This window comes from Pogoniulus pusillus, chromosome 10, assembly GCF_015220805.1.
Source record: "Pogoniulus pusillus isolate bPogPus1 chromosome 10, bPogPus1.pri, whole genome shotgun sequence".
In the NCBI taxonomy this organism is placed as follows: Eukaryota; Metazoa; Chordata; class Aves; order Piciformes; family Lybiidae; genus Pogoniulus; species Pogoniulus pusillus.
In genome coordinates, this window is record NC_087273.1 from 27,627,237 (window position 1) to 27,653,818 (window position 26,582).

Below are 26,582 nucleotides of genomic sequence, written 5' to 3' on the forward strand. Positions count from 1 at the left end.
TGAGGGAGCTGGGATTGTTTAGCCTGGAGAAGAGGAGGCTCAGGGGTGACCTTATTGCTGTCTACAACTACCTGAAGGGTGGTTGTGGCCAGGAGGAGGTTGCTCTCTTCTCTCAGGTGGCCAGCACCAGCACGAGAGGACACAGCCTCAGGCTGCGCCAGGGGAAATTTAGGCTGGAGGTGAGGAGAAAGTTCTTCACTGAGAGAGTCATTGGACACTGGAATGGGCTGCCCGGGGAGGTGGTGGAGTCGCCGTCCCTGGGGCAGTTCAAGGCAAGGTTGGACGTGGCACTTGGTGCCATGGTCTAGCCTTCACCTCTGTGGTAAAGGGTTGGACTTGATGATCTGCAAGATCTCTTCCAACCCTGATGATACTGTGATACCATTGGTAATAAGGTAAGAGACGGGGAGAAAGCTTGATACAAGCAAGTTCCAATCCAAATCCATTTATTGCATTCCAAACATGGGGTTATATGCTTTCTATCAGAAGGCTACATAACAGGGTTACAAATCATGTTAGACTCTAATTAGTTGCATACATTTGCATTAGGACTACGTTAGGATCACACACTAATTGCTAGGATACATTAGCTACGCATTTCTTATCTTCTAACAAGGCACAATAACTTTTCTTAGCAAAGCTATATGATCTAGTCCTTCAGAGGATTTATCAACTTAGTCCTAAGAAGACAGTTATGGCACCTAGGTAAGAAAACAGGAAGATTAGACTTGAGGCCTCTTGTTTCACAGACCACGTTTCTTTCAGAGGTACTTTGATCCTTCACTTTCACCCAGCTCAGTGGCCTGCTTTCAAGCCCATGGCTTGTGCTTCAGGGTACCAAATTCAGACATTTCTATAGAATCACTATATGTAACATTACTGTACCCAACAGTATTTGCTTTTGCTACTACTGCTGTGATGCAATTATGAGAATATTCTTAGTAAGGTATCTTTAGCATTTACAAATCAGATTTGCTTGATGTCCTAAAAATAGTTTAGAAGGGACATTGAGATGCTTGAGCGTGTCCAGAGAAGGGCAACGAGGCTGGGGAGAGGCCTTGAGCACAGCCCTACGAGGAGAGGCTGAGGGAGCTGGGATTGGTTAGCCTGGAGAAGAGGAGGCTCAGAGGTGACCTTATTGCTGTCTACAACTACCTGAGGGGAGGTTGTGGCCAGGAGGAGGTTGCTCTCTTCTCTCAGGTGGCCAGCACCAGAACGAGAGGACACAGCCTCAGGCTGTGCCAGGGGAAATTTAGGCTGGAGGTGAGGAGAAAGTTCTTCACTGAGAGAGTCATTGGACACTGGAATGGGCTGCCTGGGGAGGTGGTGGAGTCGCCGTCCCTGGAGCTGTTCAAGGCAAAATTGGATGTGGCACTTGGTGCCATGGTCTAGCCTTGAGCTCTGTGGTAAAGGGTTGGACTTGATGATCTGTGAGGTCTCTTCCAACCCTGCTGATACTGTGATTCTGTGAAAAATCAAAGGTCTCCACTTAATACAACAGTTTCTGAATTATATCTTAGGGCATTCATAAAAAGAGTAACAAATTCCTTCAGCAGTGGGTTGGTGGGTCATCATCTAATCTTTTTGGAGAGTATAAGAGAATATATGCTAAAGATCAAAACATCCTTAATGTTGAGAAGTAATTATTTTTATTTGCCACAGCCCATGGACTGTTCATTTCTCAGAGCCTGCATAGCAGGATGGCTGCAAACTGGAACATAGAAGGTTTCACCTCAACATGAGGAGACATTTTCTTTACAGTGAGGATAAGAGAGCACTGGAACAGGCTGCCCAGAGAGGTTGTGGAGTCTCCTCTGGTGACTTTCAAAACCTGCCTGGATGTGTTCCTGCGCGAACTACCCTAGGGGATCCTGCCTTGGCAGGGAGGTTGGACTCAATGATCTCAGGAGGTCCCTTCCAATCTTTAAAGATCTGTGATTCTGTGATTTGCCTCTGAAATTGTCATACAACCCTGCTTCATCCTTCTCTGTTCTCCCAAAACTCACATGTATATTTTAATCCTCATAGTGAGTGGAATTTCAGCTTTTTGTATGAAAAGAGTGTCCATTTATTGTTGTCACTGCAATGCAAATAAGTGTAGTATTAAACATTGTCAAAATCAGTAAACAAATCAAAGGTATTATAGTCCTCAACAGAGAATGTAAGATTGTTACAGAGGTGAGAGTATTGCTCTCCTTGGCCCAAATAGATGAGCACAATTGAGGACCTGAGAGTTTTCTTGTTGAGAAGAGGAGCTGATAATAGCTTCTGTTAGCTATTGGGTGTCAAATCTGTCTTATTTACAGGAAAAGTGCTAGGTCCTGTTTCCCTAAGTGCCATGGAAAGAATGATAACTCACATCCTTGTTTACAACTCAGTGCCTCCCCACTAGAAAATTATCTGCAAAAAGAGCCTCTACCTAGGCCACCCTAGCAGTTCGTCCATGGCTGTCCTCTGCATGTTTGCTCTATTCTTCTTTATCTCTTTGCCATACTTACAGTTAATGCTGCCTGTTTTCATTACTGTAAATAAGGAAATACTGAATTGCTGCAGGCACTGAGAGGAGTGGCATGGCCTGCAGTGTAGCAGGAAATCTAGTTAGGAAAGAAGAAAAAACACTAAAAGAAACAAGTCTAACTTGTCAGCCACAATTCTAGGCAGCTTCACAGGAAAGGACAGGAAGGTCTCTGCAGCAGGACCTTGACCGCCTGGACAGATGGGCAGAGTCCAAGGGGATGGCGTTCAATAGCTCCAAGTGCAGGGTGTTGCACTTTGGCCACAACAACCCCATGCAGAGATACAGGCTAGGGTCGGAGTGGCTGGAGAGCAGCCAGACAGAGAGGGATCTGGGGGTGCTGATTGATACCCGCCTGAACATGAGCCAGCAGTGTGCCCAGGTGGCCAAGAGAGCCAGTGGCATCCTGGCCTGCATCAGGAATGGTGTGGTCAGCAGGAGCAGGGAGGTCATTCTGCCCCTGTACTCTGCACTGGTTAGACCACACCTTGAGTACTGTGTTCAGTTCTGGGCCCCCCAGTTTAGAAGGGACATTGAGATGCTTGAGCGTGTCCAGAGAAGGGCGACGAGGCTGGTGAGAGGCTGTTCAAGGCAGGATTGGACGTGGCACTTGGTGCCATGGTCTAGCCTTGAGCTCTGTGGTAAAGGGTTGGACTTGATGATCTGTGAGGTCTCTTCCAACCCTGATGATACTGTGATGCTGTGACAGAAAATATTCTTCCCCAGTTTGTGAAACTGATTCCAAGAAGTGCATATTTCTGGAAGAATCTGTACAGCACAGGAGGGTCTAGGTAGTAATAAAGGTCTTCAGTCCTCTCACCTGCTTTTCATACATATCTTGGCCTTTTGCTCTCCCTTCAAAAGAAAACACATATTCTACTGCTGAGAAAGCTTTAGGTCGTCATGCGCTTGTCCCGCTGCTTCCACACACATAGACAGAAACATTTTGTTATCCGTTTCCTAGACACGAAATTGGGGCAACATTCTCTGAAGAAATTATATGATGTAAAATTTCTGCTGAAGAAATCTCTGAGTGCACAGTGGGAAGACTTAGTCACAGTTGTTTGAAACACTTCAGCTTTGCCATTTCCCTCTCTTTGCTAGTCCGCATTTGTTTGTGGGGAGTTTCTTTACTCACTCAAACCTATTATTTTGCATTTCTCAGCCTAATCTATTATTTTTGTATGGAACTGCTTGGATTAGGGAGTGAAAGTAATAAAAATTTCAAGAAATCTCTGGGAACCTTTTGGCCTTCAGAACCCAGTTTCATTTAAGTAAAAATGAAGCACCACAGCAGCAAAACAAAAATCATTAGGTAGAGTGATGTTATAAACGGTGCTGAGAGACTGTCTGTACAAGTAAATGTGTAGACACATTCACAATATGTGAGTTTATAAATAGCTCTTCTGGCATTTTATCATCCTTCTGTCACACTGACTTACAATATATATGCTTGCTGCTTTATGGAATTATTTGTACAGGAGACAGATGGGGAGCTAGGAAGTAGGTTTGTTTTAAAGATGTTACAGTGTGACTGTCGCTGTATCTGTGTACCAAACCTGATGGGTTCAGGGTAGTAGGAATTGCAATAGTTATCTCTAACATGTTTTCTTGTTCTTTGCACCCAACCACCTGCTAAGTTAGACCTGGATTCTCTACAGATAACGAGTTGAGTGTGGTAAAATAACTACACTGATATCCTTGAAGCCTCAAAATGTGCTAGGAGGTTGTTTTTTTTTCCCTTGGTTTATATGATACAACTTCTTTAAGTTTTAGAACACAGGTTTTGAAGTTTGTTCTCTGACAGCACTAGGGATGTTCAATGATTATAGATGTAGAAATCTTTTTATTTCGGTTCCTCTTGCCTCAGAGCCTAAGAAATCATTCTCACAAAGTATTATTAGCCTCTGAATCAAACTCTTGGGAGGTTATACTAAGAACATATCTTCATATCATAAAGAATTGGAAAACAAATTGAGGGGAAAAAGTCACACACAGAGAGAACAAAACACAACAACCACCAACCCAAAAACAGGCAAACAAAAATGACCAAAAAAAAACCCATCACCACCAAACAAACCCCACAACAGACCAGGGAAAACCAGGGAGATGCATGTTGATATCCTAGCAAATTTTAGTTCAATGTGTGATGATTTTGTTCCTAGTCACTATTACAGAATTACTGTCCTGTGTGTATGCTATGCTAAAATACCACTCAGAATGAAGGGTTTTTAGGAGTCACAAACTGAATGACTTTGAATGAGGACATTGTTAAGAGCTGCAAAAAATATTTTAAATGTAATTTCAAGTGATTAAATATATCAAAATGAATTCTTTTGCAAACAAAAATAAGAATTCCTAATACAGAACTGGCTACAGCACGCTACATGCAAAACTGCTTAAATCCTTTATGTGGAAAACCTTTCCATGTGGATACACACTTTAGCACAGAGAAGGGTTTGATACAGTTTGCAAGTAAATTTAATTTCTTACAGATTTTATAGTATAAATGAGCTATAATTATCCTTGAGGGTGTGTGTGGGGGGTGAAGTTAATTTAAAAAGAAGTGAGGATGATCTTCTAATTTAGCAATGTCTGGGGTTTCAGATAAGGAATCATATTTGAGCTCCATATGACTATTAAATCTGCCAAATTAAAGATGCCAGAGATGTGTAATTCATGCTGCAGCCTAGTGGTAGTATACAGTCATTGTGCCAGTCATATGGGAACCATGTAAAGGGAAGATAAAGCTGAGAGTGGAATGGTATATGAAGACCGTTTCAACAGAAGAGTATCATCCTGTATTTGCCTGTGATAGGGGAGTGTGAGAGTCTAAATCATCTCTCCCTTGTTCAAATCAACAAAGATAAAGGTTAACTTCCTGGACTCAGCCCAGGTTCCTGTCCGAAAGCTCAGGGATGCAAATCAACAGGGATAGAGTGCCTTTGTGGATTTCCCAAACCTCAGCCTGCCTTCAATGCCCAGATTGTGCACGTCTCAAATCAGCTACCCCAAAGAGAAAAGACTTATGTGTATTTGGGGCATGGACAGGTAAGTGGTGCAGGGAGGGGGCAGAGGCCCTCCCCGGTGCTGCCGGCTGCTGCACACTTGTGAATGCATGGACACACAGGAAGGTTTCCTGGAGAGCTGCATCTGGACGCCAATCTAAAGAACTGTATAAAAAGACACGAGCAATGCCTGCCAAAGAGAGCACCTCCAGAAGAGCACCTCCAGAGAAGCAGCTCCACAAGAGCACCTCCCTCAGGGCACCTCCACCAGTAGAACTCCTGATGAACTCCACAGAAGAGCATCCCTGGGCCACACACACCTCTCTCCCCTCCCAATCTTCAACTGATGGCAACATGTTCCTTGTTCTTTTCCTTCCCTGCATCTTCTCTTTTTCTCTGTTGTTTCCTCTGTCTCTCCACTTCTCTCTCTCCCTCTGTTTTGTTCAAATCTATCATTTAGTAAGTAGTTCTGTGGTAATATATGGTCTCGTTTGCCCCTTCTTTCACAACACAGAAATCTCTAAGATCTCTGTTCTCCGGACCTTGACAGGGACTTGCACAGTTTATTTTAAACCTAGCAAACAGAAACTGGAAGTGTTTACTTTATGCTTCATATTTATCTTTTGAGAAGACTGGGGCCTAATCTTCTGACTTTCTCCCTGATGAAGGTGTGGCTGCAGAAATGGCAAACTGTCACACTGGAATTCTGCCAAATTTCTTAGAAGGCATGCCTGGATTGTCTACCTGTGAGCAGTGTTACACAGCAGCACCACAGCTCTGTACGTAAGGGTCATCTGCTGTACAGGCAAAGGGACCTGGAAACGTATTCTCATAGAAGAATCATAGAATCAACTGGGTTGGAAGAGACCTCCAAGATCATCCAGTACAACCTAGCACTCAGCCCTAGCCAGTCAACTAGACCATGGCACTAAGTGCCTCATCCAGGCTTTTCTTGAACACCTCCAGGGACAGTGCCTCCACCACCTCCCTGGGCAGCCCATTCCAATGCCAATCACTCTCTCTGGCAAGAACTTCCTCCTAACATTCAGCCTATACTTCCCCCAGCACAACTTGAGACTGTGTCCACTTGTTCTATTGCTGGTTGCCTGGGAGAAGAGACCAACCCCCACCTGGATACAGCCTCCCTTCAGATCAAGGAGTTTTGGGCACTGGTCAATAGCCCAGGTCTGTTCACAGATGTTTGCAGAATGAAATGCTTTGTGGAACATAGACCCTTCCTCCTATTAAAACTTTACATATGTAGAGATGTAATGGCAGTAAAGACATAAAATAAGTCAATGATACATTAATCATGATCCAATTGTATTTATACATGAGAAAAAAAAGAGGAGATAAAATCTGTCTTTATAAGGATGAAATAACATTAGGCCTAGAAAGCACAGATGCCTCGGGGTACTTTGTCTTCTCTTCACAGACTTTATCTGAGACAAGGACAGATGTCCATTACACTGCATACTTTTATTTTACTCAACTGGAGTTGACTTCCTAAAGGATTTGGAGCAAATTGTTCAATGAAAACTGCACGTGGCCTTGAAGTTGTGACTTTCTGCTTCTCTAACATGGGCCACTCTGGAGAGCAGCTTTATGAGCCGCTCAGGGAGGTGGATGTCTTTAAGGGTCGTTTGGATGTGGTGCTTAGGGATATGCTTTAGGGTAAATCTTGTAGAGTTGGGTTATAGGTTGGCCCTAGTGATCCTGAGGGTCTTTTCCAACCTGGATGTTTCTATGATTCTGTGATTAAATGAAGGCTGTAGGTTTGTATTGCAGTCCATAGGCAGATGGAGGCACCAGGAGTCTCATTGTTGCTCAGTTATTTTGAGGAGGTGTAGGAAGGCACTCGGCACTCAGTAGTCTCTGTCATTGTCTCTGTTGGGGTCCCTCATGCAAATTTCCCTACAGGTTTCAGACAGCTTTAGGCTTCACCCCTCCCTGTGGCAGTACCCACCTAAGCCATTGCTCACCTGTTATGAGGATCTGGCAGTTCACATCAGACTGAAAAGCAATGAAAATGAAAAGGAAACAAAATTACAGAACTGCCTAATAATTTTGACATGCATGGAGAAGGGATATAAACTTTCTGTACATAATCTGTTTACTGGTGTGGATTGCTTTCTAGACCTAGCAGATCTCATGTAAAACACTCATTTTACCAGTGATGATACACAACTCTTGTATGAAGTGTTTATGTTCAGCTGCTGAAAACACTCCAGAAATCAATGTCAATGTCAGAAACCTTATTAGGTTTCAGAAGAGGTAGGAACACTTCAGCCTAATCACAAGACAGGAGGTCTTCAGGCCTTTGAGAGTGACATCTGAAGGGCATTTAGATTGTTTTCTATAAAAGGAAAGGGCAAATTTCCAGTACATATATAGTCACTGGTAGCATTTATGTTGTCATCCCCTCTAAAGCAGTAACAAAGTGCACAAATGGTGGATGATTAGAGAGGTCAGTGAAGTGCTCATTTCAGCTGGAATTGTAGAGTGTTTTTTTAAATTCTTTTAATATCAGAAAACATCCTATGGTTTTTTAACCCAGCTTTTCACTCTGATTAGTTGATTCATGCAAAATCAGTGAAGAAACAGAATGGTGAATTAAAAGCAGTAAAACAGGAATGTCATTTTGGAGCAGCAGCGAGCCATCGGCACCAGTACAGTTCACTGCACAAGTATTGTTACTTACCACATGCACAAGACACCTTGCACACCTAGAAGGTGCTTGGAAATAAGTGCTGTCCCCTTGTTGCTGTCCCCTTGTTGCTCCAAAAGCATACTTTTGGCGATGCTGCAGTCAGTATGCTCTCTTTTCCTTTTTCTCCCCCTTAAGCACTTCATAGGATGTTCTTATGTCACGTAGAAAATCTGAGTGCACTGATTTACTCAGTTAACATAATTTTTAAACTATCATTGCCTTATAAAATCTGGCAACCTTCCTACTAAGGAAATGATGCCACTTCTTTCTCCCCAATAGTGCTTGAAAACAAGTTGTGTTTTCTACTCAGTTATTTTTCTGCCTGGGTCTCTCAGTTTTGAGTAATGAATAGATATGTGCTATGCAGATTTGAAGCAAATTTGCATTAGAGATAATAATATAGTGAAAATTAAATGATAATCTACCATTAACCAAATAGGAGCTCTCATTTCAGTGATACCCTTCAAAATAAGAAACTATTCCAATTACTCATAGTTGGTTGAAAGTGATGGAATCCTTCAGTCTGAGTTGAAAATTCAGTCCAGGGAAAAGGGGAGTGAATCTCATGACATTGTCCATTGGACCAAGCAGAGTTCTACATTATTTATAAACTTCCTGAACCATAGAATCATAGAATGGTTTAGGTTGCAAGGGACCTCAAAGATCTTCTAGTTCCAACTCCCTGTCAAAGGCAGGGAGACCTCCCACTAGAACAGGTCACTCAAGGCCTCATCCAATCTGGCCTTGAACACCTCCAGGGAGGCAGCAGCCACAACCCCCCTGGACAACCTGTGCCAGTGTCTCACCACCCTCACTGGAAAGAACTCTATCAGTTTAAACCCATTACTCCTCATCCTGTCATTACAAGACCTTGTAAGTAGTCCCTCCTCAGTCTTCCTGTAGGCCCCCCTCAGATACTGGAATGCTACTACAAGGTCTCCTCGAAACCTTCTCTTCTCCAGGCTGCAGAGCCCCAGCTCTCATAGCCTGTCCTCATAGCAGAGCTGCTTCAGCCCTCTGAGCATCTTCGTGGCCTTCTCTGGACTCTGTCCAACAGTTCCATGTCCTTCTTGTGTTGGGAGCTCCAGAACTGCACATAGTATTCCAAGTGGGGTCTCAGGAGAGCAGAGTAAAGAGGCAGAATGCCCTCCCTTGCCCTGCTGGCCACGCTGCTCTTGCTGCAGTCCAGCGCACCGTTGCTGTCTGGGCTGCCCTCACACTGCAGGCTCATGTGGAGCTTTTCATCAAGCCTGACCCCCAGGTCCTTTTCCTCAGGGCTGCTCTCCAGCCATTCACTGCCCAACCTGGAGTTGTGCTTGGGATTGTGCCAATCAAGGTGCAGCACCTTACACTTGGCCTTGTTGAATGCCATGAGGTTGGCCTAGGCCAATCTCTCCATCCTGTCTAGCTCGCTCTGGATGGCATCCCTGCACTCTGGCAAGTCAGCTGTGCCACACAGCTTGGTGTCATCTGCAGACTTGTTCCATGGAAACTGAATAGAGGGAATACATGGCAGGAGGCTTCTATAGGAGGCTAAGGTATAAAAGTGCAGTTTAGCATTTTGGAAAAAGGACTCTGTAGCACAGTCCTGTTCATACTTCAGTTACACTTTCAGAGATGTGTTTGAATGATCCATCATGTGAGTTGCATCCTAGAAAAAAACACGTTTGAACATAACAGTGTGTAGCTTTTATATGGAAGGGTAGTTTCCCCTCAATGCTCTGGGCACTTGTCATTGATGAAAGAGAGTAGGATAGTTCAACTTATCCCGACACATATTCACAGCATCTTGAATGTTGTGATGCCACTTAGTGTTTGCAATTATTTCAATTCTTCGGCTAATGGTTGTTTGATTGCCATTAGCAGCCATCAGGGTGGAGTCATAAGCTCTCTGAGAGAGTTAATATTGCCTTCTTCAGTTTATCTCATTTTATTTAGGACACTGTATTTCAGAGACCTTTATTCTCTCATTAAGGGTTTCTACAGAAGTCCAGGACGGGGAAGAGTTTTTGAATGATAATGTCTGGTCTCCTGCATGGTCTGCAAAGAGAATTGTGACTCCTCTGACTGTGACGTGAATAGCATAAGGTCGTTTGTTACCTCTCCATGCGTATCTCCTTATTTGATACACTTTTTCTTTGCAGTTTACAGAGTTAGGGGCAATGCCTCATAGAGATTGATGGAAGAAACATTAATGCTGTGACCACTGTAATCCGTAGCAAAATTCATACAGAAGCAGCAAGAATAAGAAGCTCTATGAAATTACTCAGGTGTCTCTGAAGCCCTTACATATACAATTCTGTTTTGGTCAGTGAAATCATGATTTTTCCTTGTGTTATATAATAATCATTACACTTCTGCGTGAGAAATTTGACACAGGCAATTCATCAAAAAGGGAAATTACAGAGACCACTGAGACAACCAGGTAGAGAAACAGGTCTGAGTTGATCTTAGTTTAGCTGAGGTTCAGATCCAGTGTTGCAAACAAAAAAGGAAAAACAGCTTTTGGTATTACAGTGTTTTCTGTAAAGGGAAACAAACTGTATGGACACACAGCTCAGAGGAGCCAGGGGGAGCAGTCTGTGGTACCTAACTACAACAGTGTCTCTTAGAATCACATACAAGCATCGTCTTGGTTTTTTATACTTGGACTCCATTAAAAAGCAGTTTGACCAGACCCTAATATAGAATCACAGAATCAGTCAGGGTTGAAGGGGCCACGAGGATCATCTAGTTCTAACCCCCCTGCCATGGGCAGGGACACCCTACCCTAGATCAGGCTGGCCAGAGCCCCATCCAGCCTGGCCTTAAACACCTCCAAGCATGGGGCCTCAACTGCTGCCCTGGGCAACCCATTCCAGGCTCTCACCACTCTCATGGTGAACAACTTCCTCCTCATGTCCAGTCTGAGCCTACAGATCTCCAGCTTTGTTCCATTCCCCCTAGTCCTGTCACTCCCTGATATCCTGAATAGTACTTCCCCATATTTTCTGTAGGCCCCCCTCAGATACTGGAAGGCCACAATAAGGTCACCTGTGAGCCTCCTCTTCTCCAGACTGAACAGCCCAAACTCTTTCAGTCTGTCCTCATAGGAGAGGTGCTCCAACCCTCTGATCATCCCAGTGGTCCTTCTTTGGACACACTCCAGCATCTCCACATCCTTCTTGTAATATATGCTCCAGACCTGGATGCAGTACTGCAGGTGGGGTCTCAGCAGAGCGGAGTAGAGGGGGAGAATCATTTCCCTCCACCTGCTGGCCACACTTCTCCTGATACAGCCCAGGATCTGGGCTGCAAGTGCACACTGCTGGCTCACGTTGAGTTTCTTGTCCACCAGCACCCCCAAGCCCCTCTCCTCAGGGCTGCTCTCCAGCCAGTCACTGCCCAGCCTGTATTTGTGCTTGGGATTGCCCTGACCCAGATGCAGGACCTTCCACTTGGTCTTGTTGAACCTCTATGAGGTTGGCTTGTGCCCACCTCTCCAGCCTGCCCAGGTCCCTCTGGATGGCATCCCTGTCCTCCAGCGTGTCTGCTGCACCACACAGCTTGGTGTTGTCAGCAAACTTGCTGAGGGTGCACTCAATGCCTCTGTTCATGTCAGCAGCAAAGATGTTGAACAAGACTGGTCCCAGGACTGATCCCTGAGGGACTCCACTTGTCACTGGCCTCCACTTGGACATGGACCCATTGACAGCCACTGTCAACAGGTCTAGTTCTAGTTCTGACTATATTCTAGTCGTAGAGACCATAGTAGCCAGTATCCATTTGCTCCTCCTGTCAACTGTTTCTTCTCCTGTAAAAAAAAAAAAAAAAGAAAGAAAAGGTGAGGGGGTGTGAGTGGTTCTGTCACATTCCTCTGAGTCTTAATTACAACTTCTCCCTCATACAAGCAGCCCTGATAGTCTGCAAGTCCTCTTGATTCTGTAGTTGTATGCAATCTCCTTTTCAAAATAAGTGGAAATCTGCAAAGCTTCCATGAGTCTTAAATTTTGCATAGATATTCACTTGCTCTAAGCATGTTTTTCCAGATTTTTGATGATTTATGCTCTCTTCTAATCTGCTGCTGTAGTTTCCATGGTAAATGGTCTTTGATTTAGCTCATGGTTATCAAAGAAAAAAAACACCTGAAACACAGCAGTGTTTCATACATTTTTTATCAGGCATTTGCCAGTGACACAAAACTGCAGGTGAAAGGAAGGCTGACTTTAAGTACATTTATTTTCATGCTTGTGCCTCCAAACAGTTTGCCTTGTAGAAAAATTAGATGCCTAAAGCTGATAAATGTGGCTGACGCTGATAAAGACAGAGTGACTTCAGGCATTTTCTTTCTCATCTACAGTAGAGGTGACCTCACCTGTTGGCAGTTACCTTGTGGTTGTTTCCTCAGATCTTTGCTTTTCACTGTGTTCCTTTGCAGGTTTGTGGGTCAGCAGTCATCACAAGCTGCTTTAAAGTTGTCTACTCTGTATTCTACAAATCCTCAATATAAGGAGAATAGGTTTAAGTATCTCTGAGGTGTGAATACAAATGAAATATGAGTCCAAATATTTCCTCTTTTGTTTTTGCAGCCAGACCCTGCAGGCAGAGATATCTCCATCCGACCAATCTTGGAGCACTGTGAAAACACTCACATGACAATTTGGCTTGGGATTGTCTACGCTTATAAAGGGCTGCTGATGGTAAGCATATCTTATTCTGCACAACACTGACTTCAAGCTGCTGTTAGCTGATAGGCATGAACTGAATTATACTTCCTTTCCTGATGGCTGGCTGGAAGTGAATTTAAAACATCTTTTATAATTGCACCTGTCCTAAAGTTCATGAGGTAGTAATAAATTAATATATGCATATGTAAAATAAATAAGACCTTAATAGCACTTAAGCTGAGTACTACAGAAAGACCATAAAGCAAGAAATTCAATAGTGCAAAGATGGGACTGTGGATAAGGCAACTTTGTAAACAAAAAGCCAATTCTTTGAATTGTTTGAAAAAAAGCAGGACTAGGTTATTCTCAGTTTGCCTCTGAGTTGCAAATGTGCTTCAGGAAGAGTTGCAGGAGATGCAAAATTAATCTGGAGCCTGAATCTAACCCTTTTGTCACTCAGGCCCATCTCAAAAAGATTTAGTCACAAAAATGATCCTCAGAGACCAGGAATCTCAAACCATAATGGTTTAAAAAAAACAAGCCATGTAAAGGTGACTTAGTGATTAAAAGCTTCTAAGCCTGAACATCTTTAAATCATCTGATTTTTACTGCACTGACCAGCTGGACACCTATCTTGAGTTGAGTTGAGCCCCATCTGGATTCTAAAACTGGATAAACATTAGTTTACACTGCCCAAAGGGGTCAATCTGTTCCTTAGGACACCCATGAAAGAGTGTGCCCAGCATGGCTGGTGCTCCTGCCCTGGGGAAAGCTGAGGATGGGATGCTGCTGGTGCCTGAAGTACTTGTCTTCTGTCTTCACAGCAAATGACTGCTCTGCTGGGCTGCAGAATCCTGCTGCTTTTCATGCTGCTTTTTTTCAGCCTGAAAGCTCTTTAAATACACAATATAAAATTCAACAGGAAAGGACAATTGCTTGGATTTTTTAATTCCAAGCACTCAGTAGTTTTGTGCTCAGACTGGTCTGTTGGGGAGTGTCTTCAGGCAAAGGCACCAGTATTCCAGTTCCCTGAGTGAAAGCTGTGATCCTAAAACTGCTACACAAAAGGAAGCCTTCCCAACTTCCCATTTCAAAGACAGAAACAAACAAAACAAACCAGTGAGCCTTCCCTCCATCCCTGGAAAAATGATGGAGCAAGTCCTTCTGGAGGGCATGCAAGGCACTTGGGAGAGAAGAAGGTTATCAAGAGTAGTCAGCATGGATTTACCAAGGGGAAGTCATGCTTGACTAACCTGATAGCATTCTATGATGACATAACTGAATGAGTAGATTTAGGAGACCACTGGATGTAGTGTACCTGGACCTTAGCAATGCCTTTGACACCCTCTCCCATGATCTTCTAGTGAGCAAGCTCAGGAACTGTAAGATGGAAGAGCAGACAGTGAGGTGGATTAGGAACTGGTTACAAGGTAGAGTGCAAAGAGTGGTGATCAGAGGTGCTAGGTCCAGCTAGAGAGCTGTAACTGGTGGAGTCCCCCAGGGATCAGTGCTGAGTCCAATCCTCTTCAACATCTTCATCAATTACACTGATGAGGGGAAAGAGAGACAGAGTTTGATCAACAGGTTTGCTAATGACACCAAACTGGGAGGCTTGGCTGATACAGCTGAAGGCTGTGCAGCCATGAAGTGAGACTTGGACAGACTGAGAGCTGGGCACAAAGGAGCCAAATGAGGTTCAACAAGGACAAGTGCAGAGTCCTGCATCTGAGAAGGAATGATAAACTCCACCAGTACAGACTGGGAGGTGATCTGCTGGAGAGCAGCCCTGTGGAGAGGGACCTGGGAGTGCTGGTGGATAACAAGTTAACCATGGCACAGCAATGTGACCTTGTGGCAAAGAAGGCCAATGGGATCCTGGGGTGTATTAAGAGGAGTGCATCCAGTAGATCAAGGGAGGTTCTCTTCCCCCTCTACTCTGCTTTGGTGAGACCTCATCTTGAATACTGTGTTCAGTGTTGGGCTCCTCAGTTTAAGAGGGACAGAGATCTGCTGGAGAGGGTCCAGCGGAGGGCTACGAGGGTGATGAGGAGACTGGAGCACTGCCTTATGAGGAGAGAGTGAGGGACCTGAGGCTTTTTAGTCTGGAGAAAACTGAGAGGGGATTTAATAAATGTTTTATTATTATCTGAGGGCTGGTCAGGAGGTGGGAGATAGTCTCTGCTCACTTGCTCCCTGTAATAGGATAAGGAGCAATGGGAACTTCTTTACTGTAAGGGTCACAGAACACTGGAACAGACTCCCCGGAGAGCCTGTGGAGTCTCCTTCCCTGGAGACTTTCAAGGCCTGTCTGGATGCATTCCTCTGTGATCTGTGCTAGATTGTGTGGTCCTGCTCTGGCAGGTGCATTGGACTCAATGATCTTGCATCCCTTCCAACCCCTGACACCCTCTGAAGCCACCAAACAACCAACTCTAGCTTTAGATGGCTATTTTTCAGACAAATGTCTAAGCAGGCTGTGAAATCTTGCTCTTGCTCAGACTTAACTGATCCTCACAAAAGGATCAGGAAGTAGTAGAGATTCCACATGTCAGCGTGTCTTACTGGGCAGCTCTGAGCAGCTTTGAATTCGCAGTAACCTTAAACAGCATTGAGTGATTTGTGTTTTGAAGGCAAGGATGCCAAAATTTAGGAGCCATGACACTGACCAGCTCTAGGGCCAAGTGTCTCCTGGTGCAAAAACATAGTACACCACCCAAAATACAGCAGTGGATCATATGTGGAGCTTCTCTGCACAGCAGTGATCTAGCCTAGCTCAAAACAGATCCCTGCAAGTAAAAGGGAGCCAGGGCTCCTTCAGGCTGCCAAAGCCACTGTGCCCATCTGCAGGACTGATCTGCAAGCCTTCAAGGAGGTGGGAGCTTCTGAAATGCCTTCTTGTATATCTTTGTTTGCTTCTTTCTGATCATCATAGTGGAAATTTCTGATTTTGTCTCTTTGTTAAGCCAAATCTTCTGAAGCGATGCAGCTAAACTGGAAAGCATAACTTCAGTACCCACTTGCTGACAAGATATTTAAATTTACATGCTATGAGATGATGCTTTGACTCCATTAGGTCATTTATTTATCTTTAGAGATGAAGTTCTTAACTTTTCATCCTTTATCGCTGGTTTGACATATCTGTCAATAAATTCCTGGTCTTCATAGAGTATTTTTTCATTTTGCATATTTCATCTCACAAGATTTTTCTTCAGTTATTTGTTGAAAGGAACAATGTTTTCCACATTTTTTTCCTTACTTTCCAATTTCCTTGCATAGAAACTTTGAACAGTTCATTTTGTGTTGTTTCAGGCAGAGTTTTCCAGTGTTCCTTACATGAGTACTTAAGATGTTTGTCTCTGTGGTTCTGTTTGAAAACAAACCAGTAAATATGCTGTTCACTTAGAGTGATATAAATGAACAAATCAGTTAAAGTGCCTTCTAAAACACTGAGGGATTCAAATAGTGAGTTGGGGGATCGTTATTTTCTTTTTCAAAAGTAACTTTAATAATGTTTTAAATTAAAAATTAGAGAGGGAAAAATTGTATTATCTATTTTAAAAATACATACCCAGCCACTTTCCTTTAAATTGCTTTTCAAGTTTGAGTCATGCTGGACAGCAATCAAACCACACTGGTGTATAGGGTTAACCCTCCAGGGGGAGAGACCCTGAACTTGACCCTAGGTGGTCTTGGCCCCTCCCCAGGGGTGGGTCTGAACACCACCAGGTGATGGTGAGCCCACTCCCCCTTCCTGTCCCATAAAAGCAGGGGGACTGCCTGTTTCACTCTCTCTGCACCGCTCTCTGCTGCACTCCCTGCCTCGGTTATACCACCATTACCATCTGTTCCTGGCTTCTCTTTGTTACACCCACGAGGCAGAACAAGCCATCACAATCAGGTTGTATTTACACCATTTTGTATTTGCTATTTTCCCTTCCCTAACCTTTGTAACTTCCCTACCCCAGATACCTTTTTAAGTTATTGTTAAACTTTTATTTTTAACTTCAAAATCGAGTGAGATTTCATTTATTTGGGTGTGATTCCTTCTCTCTCTCTCTCTCCATCTAATCCCTGTCTTTTGGGACAGAAGGGGAAGAGGGAAGGGCACTTTATAAAATTGTTATTGGTTCTATCAAATTTATCTGAGTCTCTGGAAATTTAAATTAGAACTGAGACAATTTATTTGATTTGGTTCTCACTAGTCCTTTGCTCTAGGTTGGTTGGTTGGCATATGAGCTGGACTGTTTTTTACAAGATCATAGAATCATAGAATCAACCAGGTTGGAAGAGACCTCCAAGATCATCCAGGCCAACCTAGCACCCAGCCCTAGCCAGTCAACTAGACCATGGCACTAAGTGCCTCATCCAGGCTTTGCTTGAACACCTCCAGGGATGGTGCCTCCACCACCTCCCTGGGCAGCCCGTTCCAATGCCAATCACTCTCTCTGCCAACAACTTCCTCCTAACACCCAGCCTATACTTCTCCCAGCACAACTTGAGACTGTGACACGTTGTTCTGTTGCTGGCTGTCTGGGAGAAGAGACCAAGCCCCACTGGGCTACAACCTCCCTTCAGGTAGCTGTAGACAGCAATGAGGTCACCCCTGAGCCTCCTCTTCTCCAGGCTAAACAGCCCCAGCTCTCTCAACCTCTCCTCATAGGCTTTGTGTTCCAAGCCCTTCACCAGCTTTGTTGCCCTTCTCTGGACATGTTCCAGCATCTCTCTTGAATTGAGGGGCCCAGAACTGGACACAGTACTCAAGGTGTGGCCTGACCAGTGCTGAGTACAGGGGAAGAATAACCTCCCTCGTCCTACTGGCCATACAGGATGCCATTGGCTCTCTTGGCCACCTGGGCACACTGCTGCCTCATCTTCAGCCTACTGTCCACCAGTACCCCCAGGTCCCTCTCTTCCTGGCTGCTCTCCAGCCACTCTGTCCCCAGCCTGTAGCGCTGCTTGGGGTTGTTGTGGCCAAAGTGCAGAACCCTGCACTTGGCCTTGTTAAATCTCATCCCATGTGTAGTGTAGTTTGTAGATATGTGACTCTGAGTCTGTAAATGCCATTTGGCATTATTTCAGATACACAGTATTTCATAACCAAGAATGAAATACACACATTTTGTTACTCCAGTGCCCTTTTATCCCACCAATCGCTACATATGAAAAAGGGTGCTACCCTTCTGAATCGCTTAAGTAACTGCTATGGTGAGTTACATGAGGACAACAGGACCACTCTATTTTATCTCATCACCAGAGGTGTTTCTGTGTGCTATACATATTTCATCTTCAGAACAAAACCCAGACCCTCTCATGTTACTGTATCATTTTTCTAAAGGTTTATCTATTATGAAATTTCAGAAGTTGTAATAATAAAATGCCTCCAATTTAACATATTCCAGACTAAATAGCCAGTGGTGCTAGTTACAGCACCATGCAATATTTAAGGTGGAATGGCTTAATGATCTACTCAGGTCAGAATTATTCACAATGACCTCTTATCTCAAAATGGCTCATTATTCACAACGACCTGTTGACTCAAAGGTATAGAGTAATGCTGTCCATTCTGACGACTGAAGTGCACTGATGCAGCGAATAGAAGTGCAGGGAAGGCAAGGCAAGGGGAAGCAAGGGAAGGCAGGATGTGTGGGTTTCTTCTATATTAAACTAAGCACACATTGAAAGTCAGATTCATGATTCTTCGACTGCCTTTGAGGAAACTAATGTACAGGGTTATCCCTCCTGGGGGGAGTGATCTTGAACCTGACCCTAGGTGGGCTTGACCCCTCCCAAGGGGCAGGTCTGAACACTACTAGGTGATGGTTAGCCCACTCCCCTTCCTGTCTAAGATCCATAAAAGCAGGGGGACTCCCGTTTGCTTGCTCTCTCTCTCATCCTCCCTCCCTGCCAGCATCACCATTCCTGTTTCCTGCTGCTCGTTGTGTTTTACCACGTGGCCATCACCACAAATTGGACAAACCCATCACAATCTGGTTGTATATTTACATGTTTTGTACCTTGTTTTCCCTTCCCTATACCTTTATAACTTCCCTTCCTCATGTACCTTTTATTCATTGACAAACTTTTTTCTTTAAATTTCCAAATCACAGTGAGATTATTTATTTGGGTCTGCATACCTTTCATAGAATCATAGAATCAACCAGGTTGGAAGAGACCTCCAAGATCATCCAGGCCAACCTAGCACCCAGCCCTAACCAATCAACTAGACCATGGCACTAAGTGCCTCATCCAGGCTTTTCCTGAACACCTCCAGGGATGGTGACTCCACCACCTCCCTGGGCAGCCCATTCCAATGCCAATCACTCTCTCTGGCAAGAACTTCCTCCTAACATCCAGACTATACCTACCCTGGCACAACTTGAGACTGTGTCCCCTTGTTCTATTGCTGGTTGCCTGGGAGAAGAGGCCACCCCCCACCTGGCTACAATGTCCCTTCAGGTAGTTGTAGACAGCAATGAGGTCACCCCTGAGCCTCCTCTTCTCCAGGCTAAACAGCCCCAGCTCCCTCAGCCTCTCCTCATAGGATTTGTGTTCCAGGCCCCTCACCAGCTTTGTTGCCCTTCTCTGGACATGTTCCAGCACCTCAACATCCTTCTTGAATTGAGGGGCCCAGAACTGGACACAGCACTCCAGGTGTGGTCTGACCAGTGCTGAGTCCAAGGGAAGAATAACCTCCCTCGTCCTACTGGCCACACTGTTCCTGATGCAGGCCAGGATGCCATTGGCTCTCTTGGCCACCTGGGCACACTGCTGCCTCATCTTCAGCTTACTATCTATCAGTACCCCCATTTCCCTTTCCTCCTGGCTGCTCTCCAGCCACTCAGTCCCCAGCCTATAGCGCTGCTTGGGGTTGTTGTGGCCAAAGTGCAGAACCCTGCACTTGGCCTTGTTAAATCTCATTTCCTCTCTCTCCATCTCATTCGTTTTCTTTTGGGAAAGGGGGGAAAGAGGGAAGGGCATCCTATAAATTGTCATTGGTTCTATCAACTGTATTTGAGTCTCTGGGAAATTTAAATTAGAACCGAGACAACTAACTGCATGGAGGCTTCTCAATCACTGAATCCAGGCTCCTCAGGATTGGTTACAAGAGAAAGAAAACTGTACTAAGTCTTGCCTTCACCCACAGCTAAGTCACATCATACATAAGGCATAGGAAGTTCTTTGTAGACAGGAGAAATATTTTTTTCTCTGTGAGGGTGACAGGATGCTGGAATAGGCTGCCATAGGTATTTGTGGAGTCTCTCTATCTGGAGATATTCAAGACCCACCTAGATGCATTCCTGTGTGATCTGGTATAGGTGATGCTGCTCTGGCAAAGGGCAACCCACTTCCAGCCCCTAACATTCTGTCATTCTGAGATTCTGTGATAAAGGACACCAGGTTTTCCTATCTCACATTCAGCTCCTAAAAGGCTACATAGAAATTTAAGGTCTGTCTGCGTGTGCATGGTGACCTTTGGTTGCAGTATGTCTAGATTTTGATTTCTGATGTTGTAGACATGTTTGAAAAGTACCTTTGTTTCATTCCAAAGGATGATAGAAGTCACAGCTTAATCCTGCCAGCAGTACACTTTTAGTGAGTGCACTGACATCTTTCTGAGAGGTACAGGTTTTAAACTGTTTTTCTGATGTCAGACAGAGCAAGACCAGATTAAGGATGCAGTGCACTCCTCTGGAGCACTCTTCTTATTAGACTTGTCTGCAGTTGGATTCTTCTCTGCCTTACACTATGTTTAATTAACATTAGACTCAAGATGTGCATATGTTGGAATTTTCCTTGCATTGCTGATGTGTTATTCCAGTTAACTATTATTCACCTACTGAGAAGCAGGCTTTCAGGGCCAAGGTATAATTTCAATTTAGCTGTTGCTCTGCATATCAAATCCTATGTTTACTCTGTGTTAATTGAGGAGTTTTTATGCAGCAACTGATATTGCAGAGCACTTCTGATACATAGGTTTTAACCTTGCTAAGGATGCAAACATCAGTATTTCATGGTGGAGACATGCATCGTGGGACTTGGTAATGGGTGCTAAGAATAAGAAGTTTAATTTCTTCTAATGATTAATTTTCCAGAATTCTCTTTTGGTCAGCATAGTTGATATACTGCACAACAGTGCAGTGTGATTTATGAAGCCAAACAAGGTATTAATTCATATATGTATTATGTTTAATCTTAATTTCAAATCTGAAGTAATCTTCTGCCTCCTTATGCTTTCTAGCCATGAAATTGTATTTGTATAGCTCTGTAGTGGGTTGGGACTTTCCCACCCCAAATTGAAATTTACCAGACCAGCTCAGACAGATTGGAAGTAGCATAAAGCTCTATTTACAGCAAAGCTAAATTTACAAGCATGTATGCACAATATGTTTACATGAGTTTACAATTATATACAATTTAGAAGTAATACTGAAATCCAATCTTCCCCCCCTGGACAAAGAGAAAGCCCAGAAGGGCTCTCTCTCCCCAGACAGAAAACAACCAGTGAGGCTTATGTGTTATCTGATCAGCCAAGGTTAGTGGAAGAGATTAGAGAGATGAGCTAAAAGATCCAGTGCCCAAAAGCAAAGAAGAATGAATTGCTTATATATAGGCTTGTTATAACTCTTAGCAAACCAATGAATGACATAGACTTTATCATTATTACTCTTTTGCAACCAGTGATCTAATTTCTCTCATTAGAATATTTCAATAAGGCTTAAACCACTACGAGCTCTGACCTCCAAACCTTGAACCTTGTTGAGTCTTGCATATGTTATCCCATGTTCACTAAGATGAGCTAATGTCTTCCTTTCTAGGCAAAGTACCTGAAGTTTGGCTAAATTTCTGAGACCTTTCCAAAAAATCTTACTTCTTTATGAGGTGCTTGAGCATGCCCAGAGAAGGGCAACAAGGCTGGTGAGGAGGCTGGAGCACAGCTCTGTGAGGAGAGGCTGAGGGAGCTTGGGATGTTCAGCCTGGAGAAGAAGAGGCTCAGGGGAGACCTTATGGTTCTCTACAACTACCTGAAAGGAGGTTGTAGCCAGGTGGGAATCAGTCTCTTCTCCTAGGCAATCAGTGACAGAACAAGAGGACACAGTCTCAAGCTGTGCCAGGGCAGGTTTAGGCTGGATGTTAGGAAGAAATTCTTCACAGAAAGAGATTGGCATTGGAATGGGCTGCCCAGGGAGGTGGTGGATTCACCATGCCTGGAGGTGTTTAAAAGGAGCATGGATGAGGCACTTAGTGACATGGTTTAGTTAATTAGAAGATGATCTCAAAGGTCTTTTCCAACCTGGTTAATTCTGTGGTTCTGTGAAAATGACAACTAGTAATTGGTTACCATTCTCCATGTTTGCTTCTTCTGCATCCTTTTCAGACATACTACAGCCTCTTTTGAGTCAATATGCAAATATGGGACAGTATTAATTTAGGAACGTTTGGAAACCTATCCAATTTCATTAACTTCTCATGAATAGTCACATGTTGAGATCTGTCACCTAGATTTCAATAAGTTTAGGGGTTTTTTAATTGATTTTGTAACATGTTTTTGAATAACAATTCTGTGCAGTATTAAGGCAAACATTACAGAGAAATCCAAGTAAACTGTAAATGTAATTATCTTTATTCAGTCTCACAGTCTCATTGAGGGAAAAAATATGAAGTTATAATGCTACCTCTGTTTTCTTTCTTTTTCTTTCTTTTTTTGTGATTCACTGCCTCTGTTCATGTATCAGCTGTTTCATTAGTTTGCTTAGGATAGAAATTACCATAATAGCTCTGTAATCACTGAAGATGCTTTATTTTTTTCTTTTCCTATATGGCCTCTTTATATCTTAAGTGGAACTTTGCCAGAATTCCAATGAATAGCTGTTAAGGAGGTGTGTAAATCTGGGTTAGAAGTGAATTGTAATCATAGATTCCGAGAATGGTCTAGGTTGGAAGGGACCTCAAGGATCATCCAGCTCCAACCCCCCGCCATAGGCAGGGACTCTCCCACTAGAGCGGGTTGCTCGAGGCCTCATCCAACCTGGCCTTAAACACCTCCAGGGAGGAAGCAGTCACAACCTCCTTGGGCAATCCATTCCAGTGTCTCACCACCCTCACTGGAAAGAACTTCCTCCTAACATCTAGTCTAACTCTCCCCTCTTCCAGTTTAAACCCAGTACCCCTCTGCTGGGGAGGGGAAATTAACTGATGCGAGATGATATTTTCCAAATTTACTATTGTTTATAAATTTTGCTATTCAGAACTCTTGTCATCCCTGACCACTAATTTTGATAGTATTTTGGTTCTTACACGGTCATGGAAACATTCTATGGATAATATCCAAATCTAGTAATAACCAGCAAAACATAAACATTAACTGAACTGGAAGAGAAGGTTCCCGTGGTCAAATGCCACTTGTGGTCAATACACCACTTGCCCAGTAGCTGTGCCCAAGCTCTTTCTGCTCTATGGCAGAAGGCAGTAGAGAATTACAAAGAGGCACTTAGGCATTTACTCACAGATTATTATTATTATAGCCCCTTGTGGGGGCTAACCACAGTCCAGACAGTGCCAAAATGCTTGCAGGATACTCTGTCTTGTTGGACATTGAGGCTTGAATCTTCCTGGCTTCTGGGGAAAGGACGCAGACAATCTCTGACTTTGTTCTCCTGGCTTCTTCTGGATAATCTGTGTATATGTCCAGGAATCCTAAGCAGGACCTCCAGGTGCAGAGGCAGATGTGGTGCAGTCTCAGCACAATGTCACACTGACCACACAGGCCCATCACGTGCAGGCATCCAGGGTCTGCTCCTGGTAACTCACGGCAGTGGAGTTTAGCAGGCAAGCATTAAGGCAGTGTGCAATAGCAGCAGGGCTGGGCACAGCAGAGGGAGCAGGGCAAAGAGCAGGGAAGCAAAACAGGGAATTAAAAGCAGGTTGTTCACCTGCCTGTCTCCTTTTATCATTGTGGGCTTAGATTAATTGCCCTTTGGACACAGAATAGCCAATCAGGATGGCAGTTAGCCAAACCATGCCATATTAGGCAAAGCCACAGGCTCACTTTTCCCTAATTTGGGCAAAGCACAGGCCTTGCACTGGGCAGGCACAAGCTAAGTGTGTGTACCTTACACCACAGGACCCTGGGCAGGCCAGACTCCATGGCTCCAGATTTTGTGTCCATTTCCTGCGCTTGCCTCTCTGATGGAGCAGAAAAGCATGCCTAGGCAAGGCAGGACATGTGTAAGCCTATTTTGGGCCTATCAGCCCTACCACAACACCCTCATCCTGTCATTACAAGACCTTGTAAATATGAGGCCGATATAAAAGCTATTAAATAGTTTATGAAATATATATAGAAAATTCCCCCAAAGTTATTTACAGTTGGCTCACACAGATTCTGTTATGCAGTTGGTAAAGCTATTTTTTTGCAGAATGTATCTATACAGTCAGATTAAATTGAAATGATTTAGGAAAGGCTTTTAGAAAATGTCTATCACTGGAGGCTCTTGCAGCACAAACTGCTGCTTAAAGGTTAAGCATAAACTTCACTGGAGTAAAGAGAATTAGTTTACTCACTGGTTAAGAGTCTCAATATTTGCAATCCAAAAGCATACACGAGAAAAATACAGTCACAGGCACGTGGTGGACTTCCACGTGGTAATGGTGCGATGCGGCTTTGCTGCTTGTTCAGTCCAGATTGAGCATGCTGTCTTGGGTTCAAATGCAGGTTCCCAGAGACTCTAATAAATTTAATAGACCCAATGACAATTTATAGAATTTATAGAGTGCCCTCCCCTCTTCCCCCTCCTTTTCCCAAAAGACAGGGAGAGAGAGAAAGGTAGGGACACCCAAATAAATCAATCTCACTCGATTTGGAAGTTAAAAAGAAAAGTTTAACAATAACTTAGAAAAGGTATTGGAGGTAGGGGAGTTTACAAAGGATAAGGAAGGGAAAAACAGCAAAATACAAAAAAAGGGATGGATACAACCCGAGCAATGTGATGGTGTCTCTGCCTCGTGGTGTGCTGGTATGCAGTATGAGTGTGTGTGTCAAGAGGGAGCCAAGGCAAAAAAGAGAGATGAGGAGCAGGAAGTGCTCCTCTTTTATACCACAGGAAGTGGGGGGGAGTGGGCTAACCATCACCTGGAGTGTGGCCCACCCCTGGGGAGGGGCCAAGACCCCTAGGGTCAGGTTCAGGGTTACTCCCCCAGGAGTGTTAACCCTATACACACGCCATCTGAGAAGGCCCACGGACATGAGAGAGGTCAGGAAGGCATCAGAGTGGTCAGCCACCTGGGCAAGGCAGGGTCCAGGTTTGCAGGCTGGAGCAGTCCGACTGATACGGCACGGAGTCTGCCCTTGGGCTGGCACAGTGGGCTGGAGCTGCAGTCCGGCGCGTCCTGGTGTCGCAACTCGTCACTAGGCTGTTGCTATGTCGTTACCTATACTCTGGCTGGGCTGAGCTCAGGTAGGCAGCTGTATGGCAGCCTAAGAGCAAGCCGTTTTCAGTCCCTTGACTCGCTCAGGCAGGGTCAGGGCTGCCAGTCATAGCAAGTCCCCAGTTATGCACAATGCAAAGCGTGGTGGCGCACAGAGGCAGGTAAGGCAAACAGGTAGTGAACAAAGCAAAAGCAGCGGCAGCAAACGAGCAGTTTGCTAAGTCTTTAAGCATTTTGACAAGCGTCTTTGACCAATAGCAACAGGTAAAACCAGCCCTAGAACCAGTCCTGAGTTACTTCTCAAAAAAAGGGAGATGCACAGGCCTGGGATCCTGACCTGTGTTTATGTGATGGTTTAGGCTGTAACCCACCCCCACACACACTTTTGGAAATGCCCCAGCTAACTCAGATGGACTCTGGGAATATAAATGAAGCTATTTATTTACAGCAGCACAATATACAAGCAGATATTTACAGTATATACAGTTATAGACAGAAATATACAAAGAAAAAGTAATACAGAAACACAACTCCCCTCCCAGAAACCTGAGTCCCCAGGAGGGGTTCTCAAACCACCTCAACACCTTCCCCTGCCCCTCTCAACCTTACCCCAGTCCTGAGAAAGAATAGAGGTGCAGCCAAGAGGTTAAGAAGGAAGGTTAGTGGCAGTGAGGTTAAGGAGATGTGGCTCGGTCTGAAAGCAAAAGCAAAGTGAGAACAAAATGGAGAATGTTATCTAATGTTTCCTTCTTGTTCCCACAGTCCTCAGCGAGACTGTGAGAGAAGGAGACATCACCATTGTTTTCATTTCACAGCCTATTACCTAGTTCTTTTCACCAAAACATTCTAGCCTGCTTCAAACTAGCACAGCTTATCACAAGCAAGTTGCAAAACAAGGCCAAGTATGGGGTCTGTGATAGACTGAGAAGCGACAAAGCTTTTGTCTGCTTTCTCACTTCTTCCACCCTGGAAGAAGAAGCAGGAAGAGGGGCCAAGGTGGGTATTCAGGCAGGTGTTAGGGCGTGTGTTGGATATGTGTTCTAGGTGTAATTTGGACCTCCCACCACAATATCAACAGTGAAGTCCAGGAGTCCAGGCAACTTCTAAATCAATTCTGAAAAATTCCTGTGTGCAAGATACCAGTTGTCTCTGATTGCAGCAGTTTATGGTGACAGGGCTTTCAAGAGATCACTGCTGAAATTAGTTGCATTTCACTGTTTCTGCAAGGCACGAATGCATTACTCCATTTCTGTATAAACGTAGAACAAAAATATTCT

General features: G+C 44.2%; 1 protein-coding gene across 1 annotated transcript in view; it reads left to right on the forward strand.

Moving 5' to 3' along the window:
• Window positions 1-26,582, forward strand: part of GABBR2 (gamma-aminobutyric acid type B receptor subunit 2) — a 662,133-nt gene that overhangs the window by 592,188 nt on the left and 43,363 nt on the right. Inside the window, exon 14 of the mRNA XM_064150058.1 lies at window positions 12,802-12,912. Coding sequence (XP_064006128.1) covers window positions 12,802-12,912 — 111 coding nt within the window. The remainder of the gene's footprint in view (window positions 1-12,801; window positions 12,913-26,582) is intronic.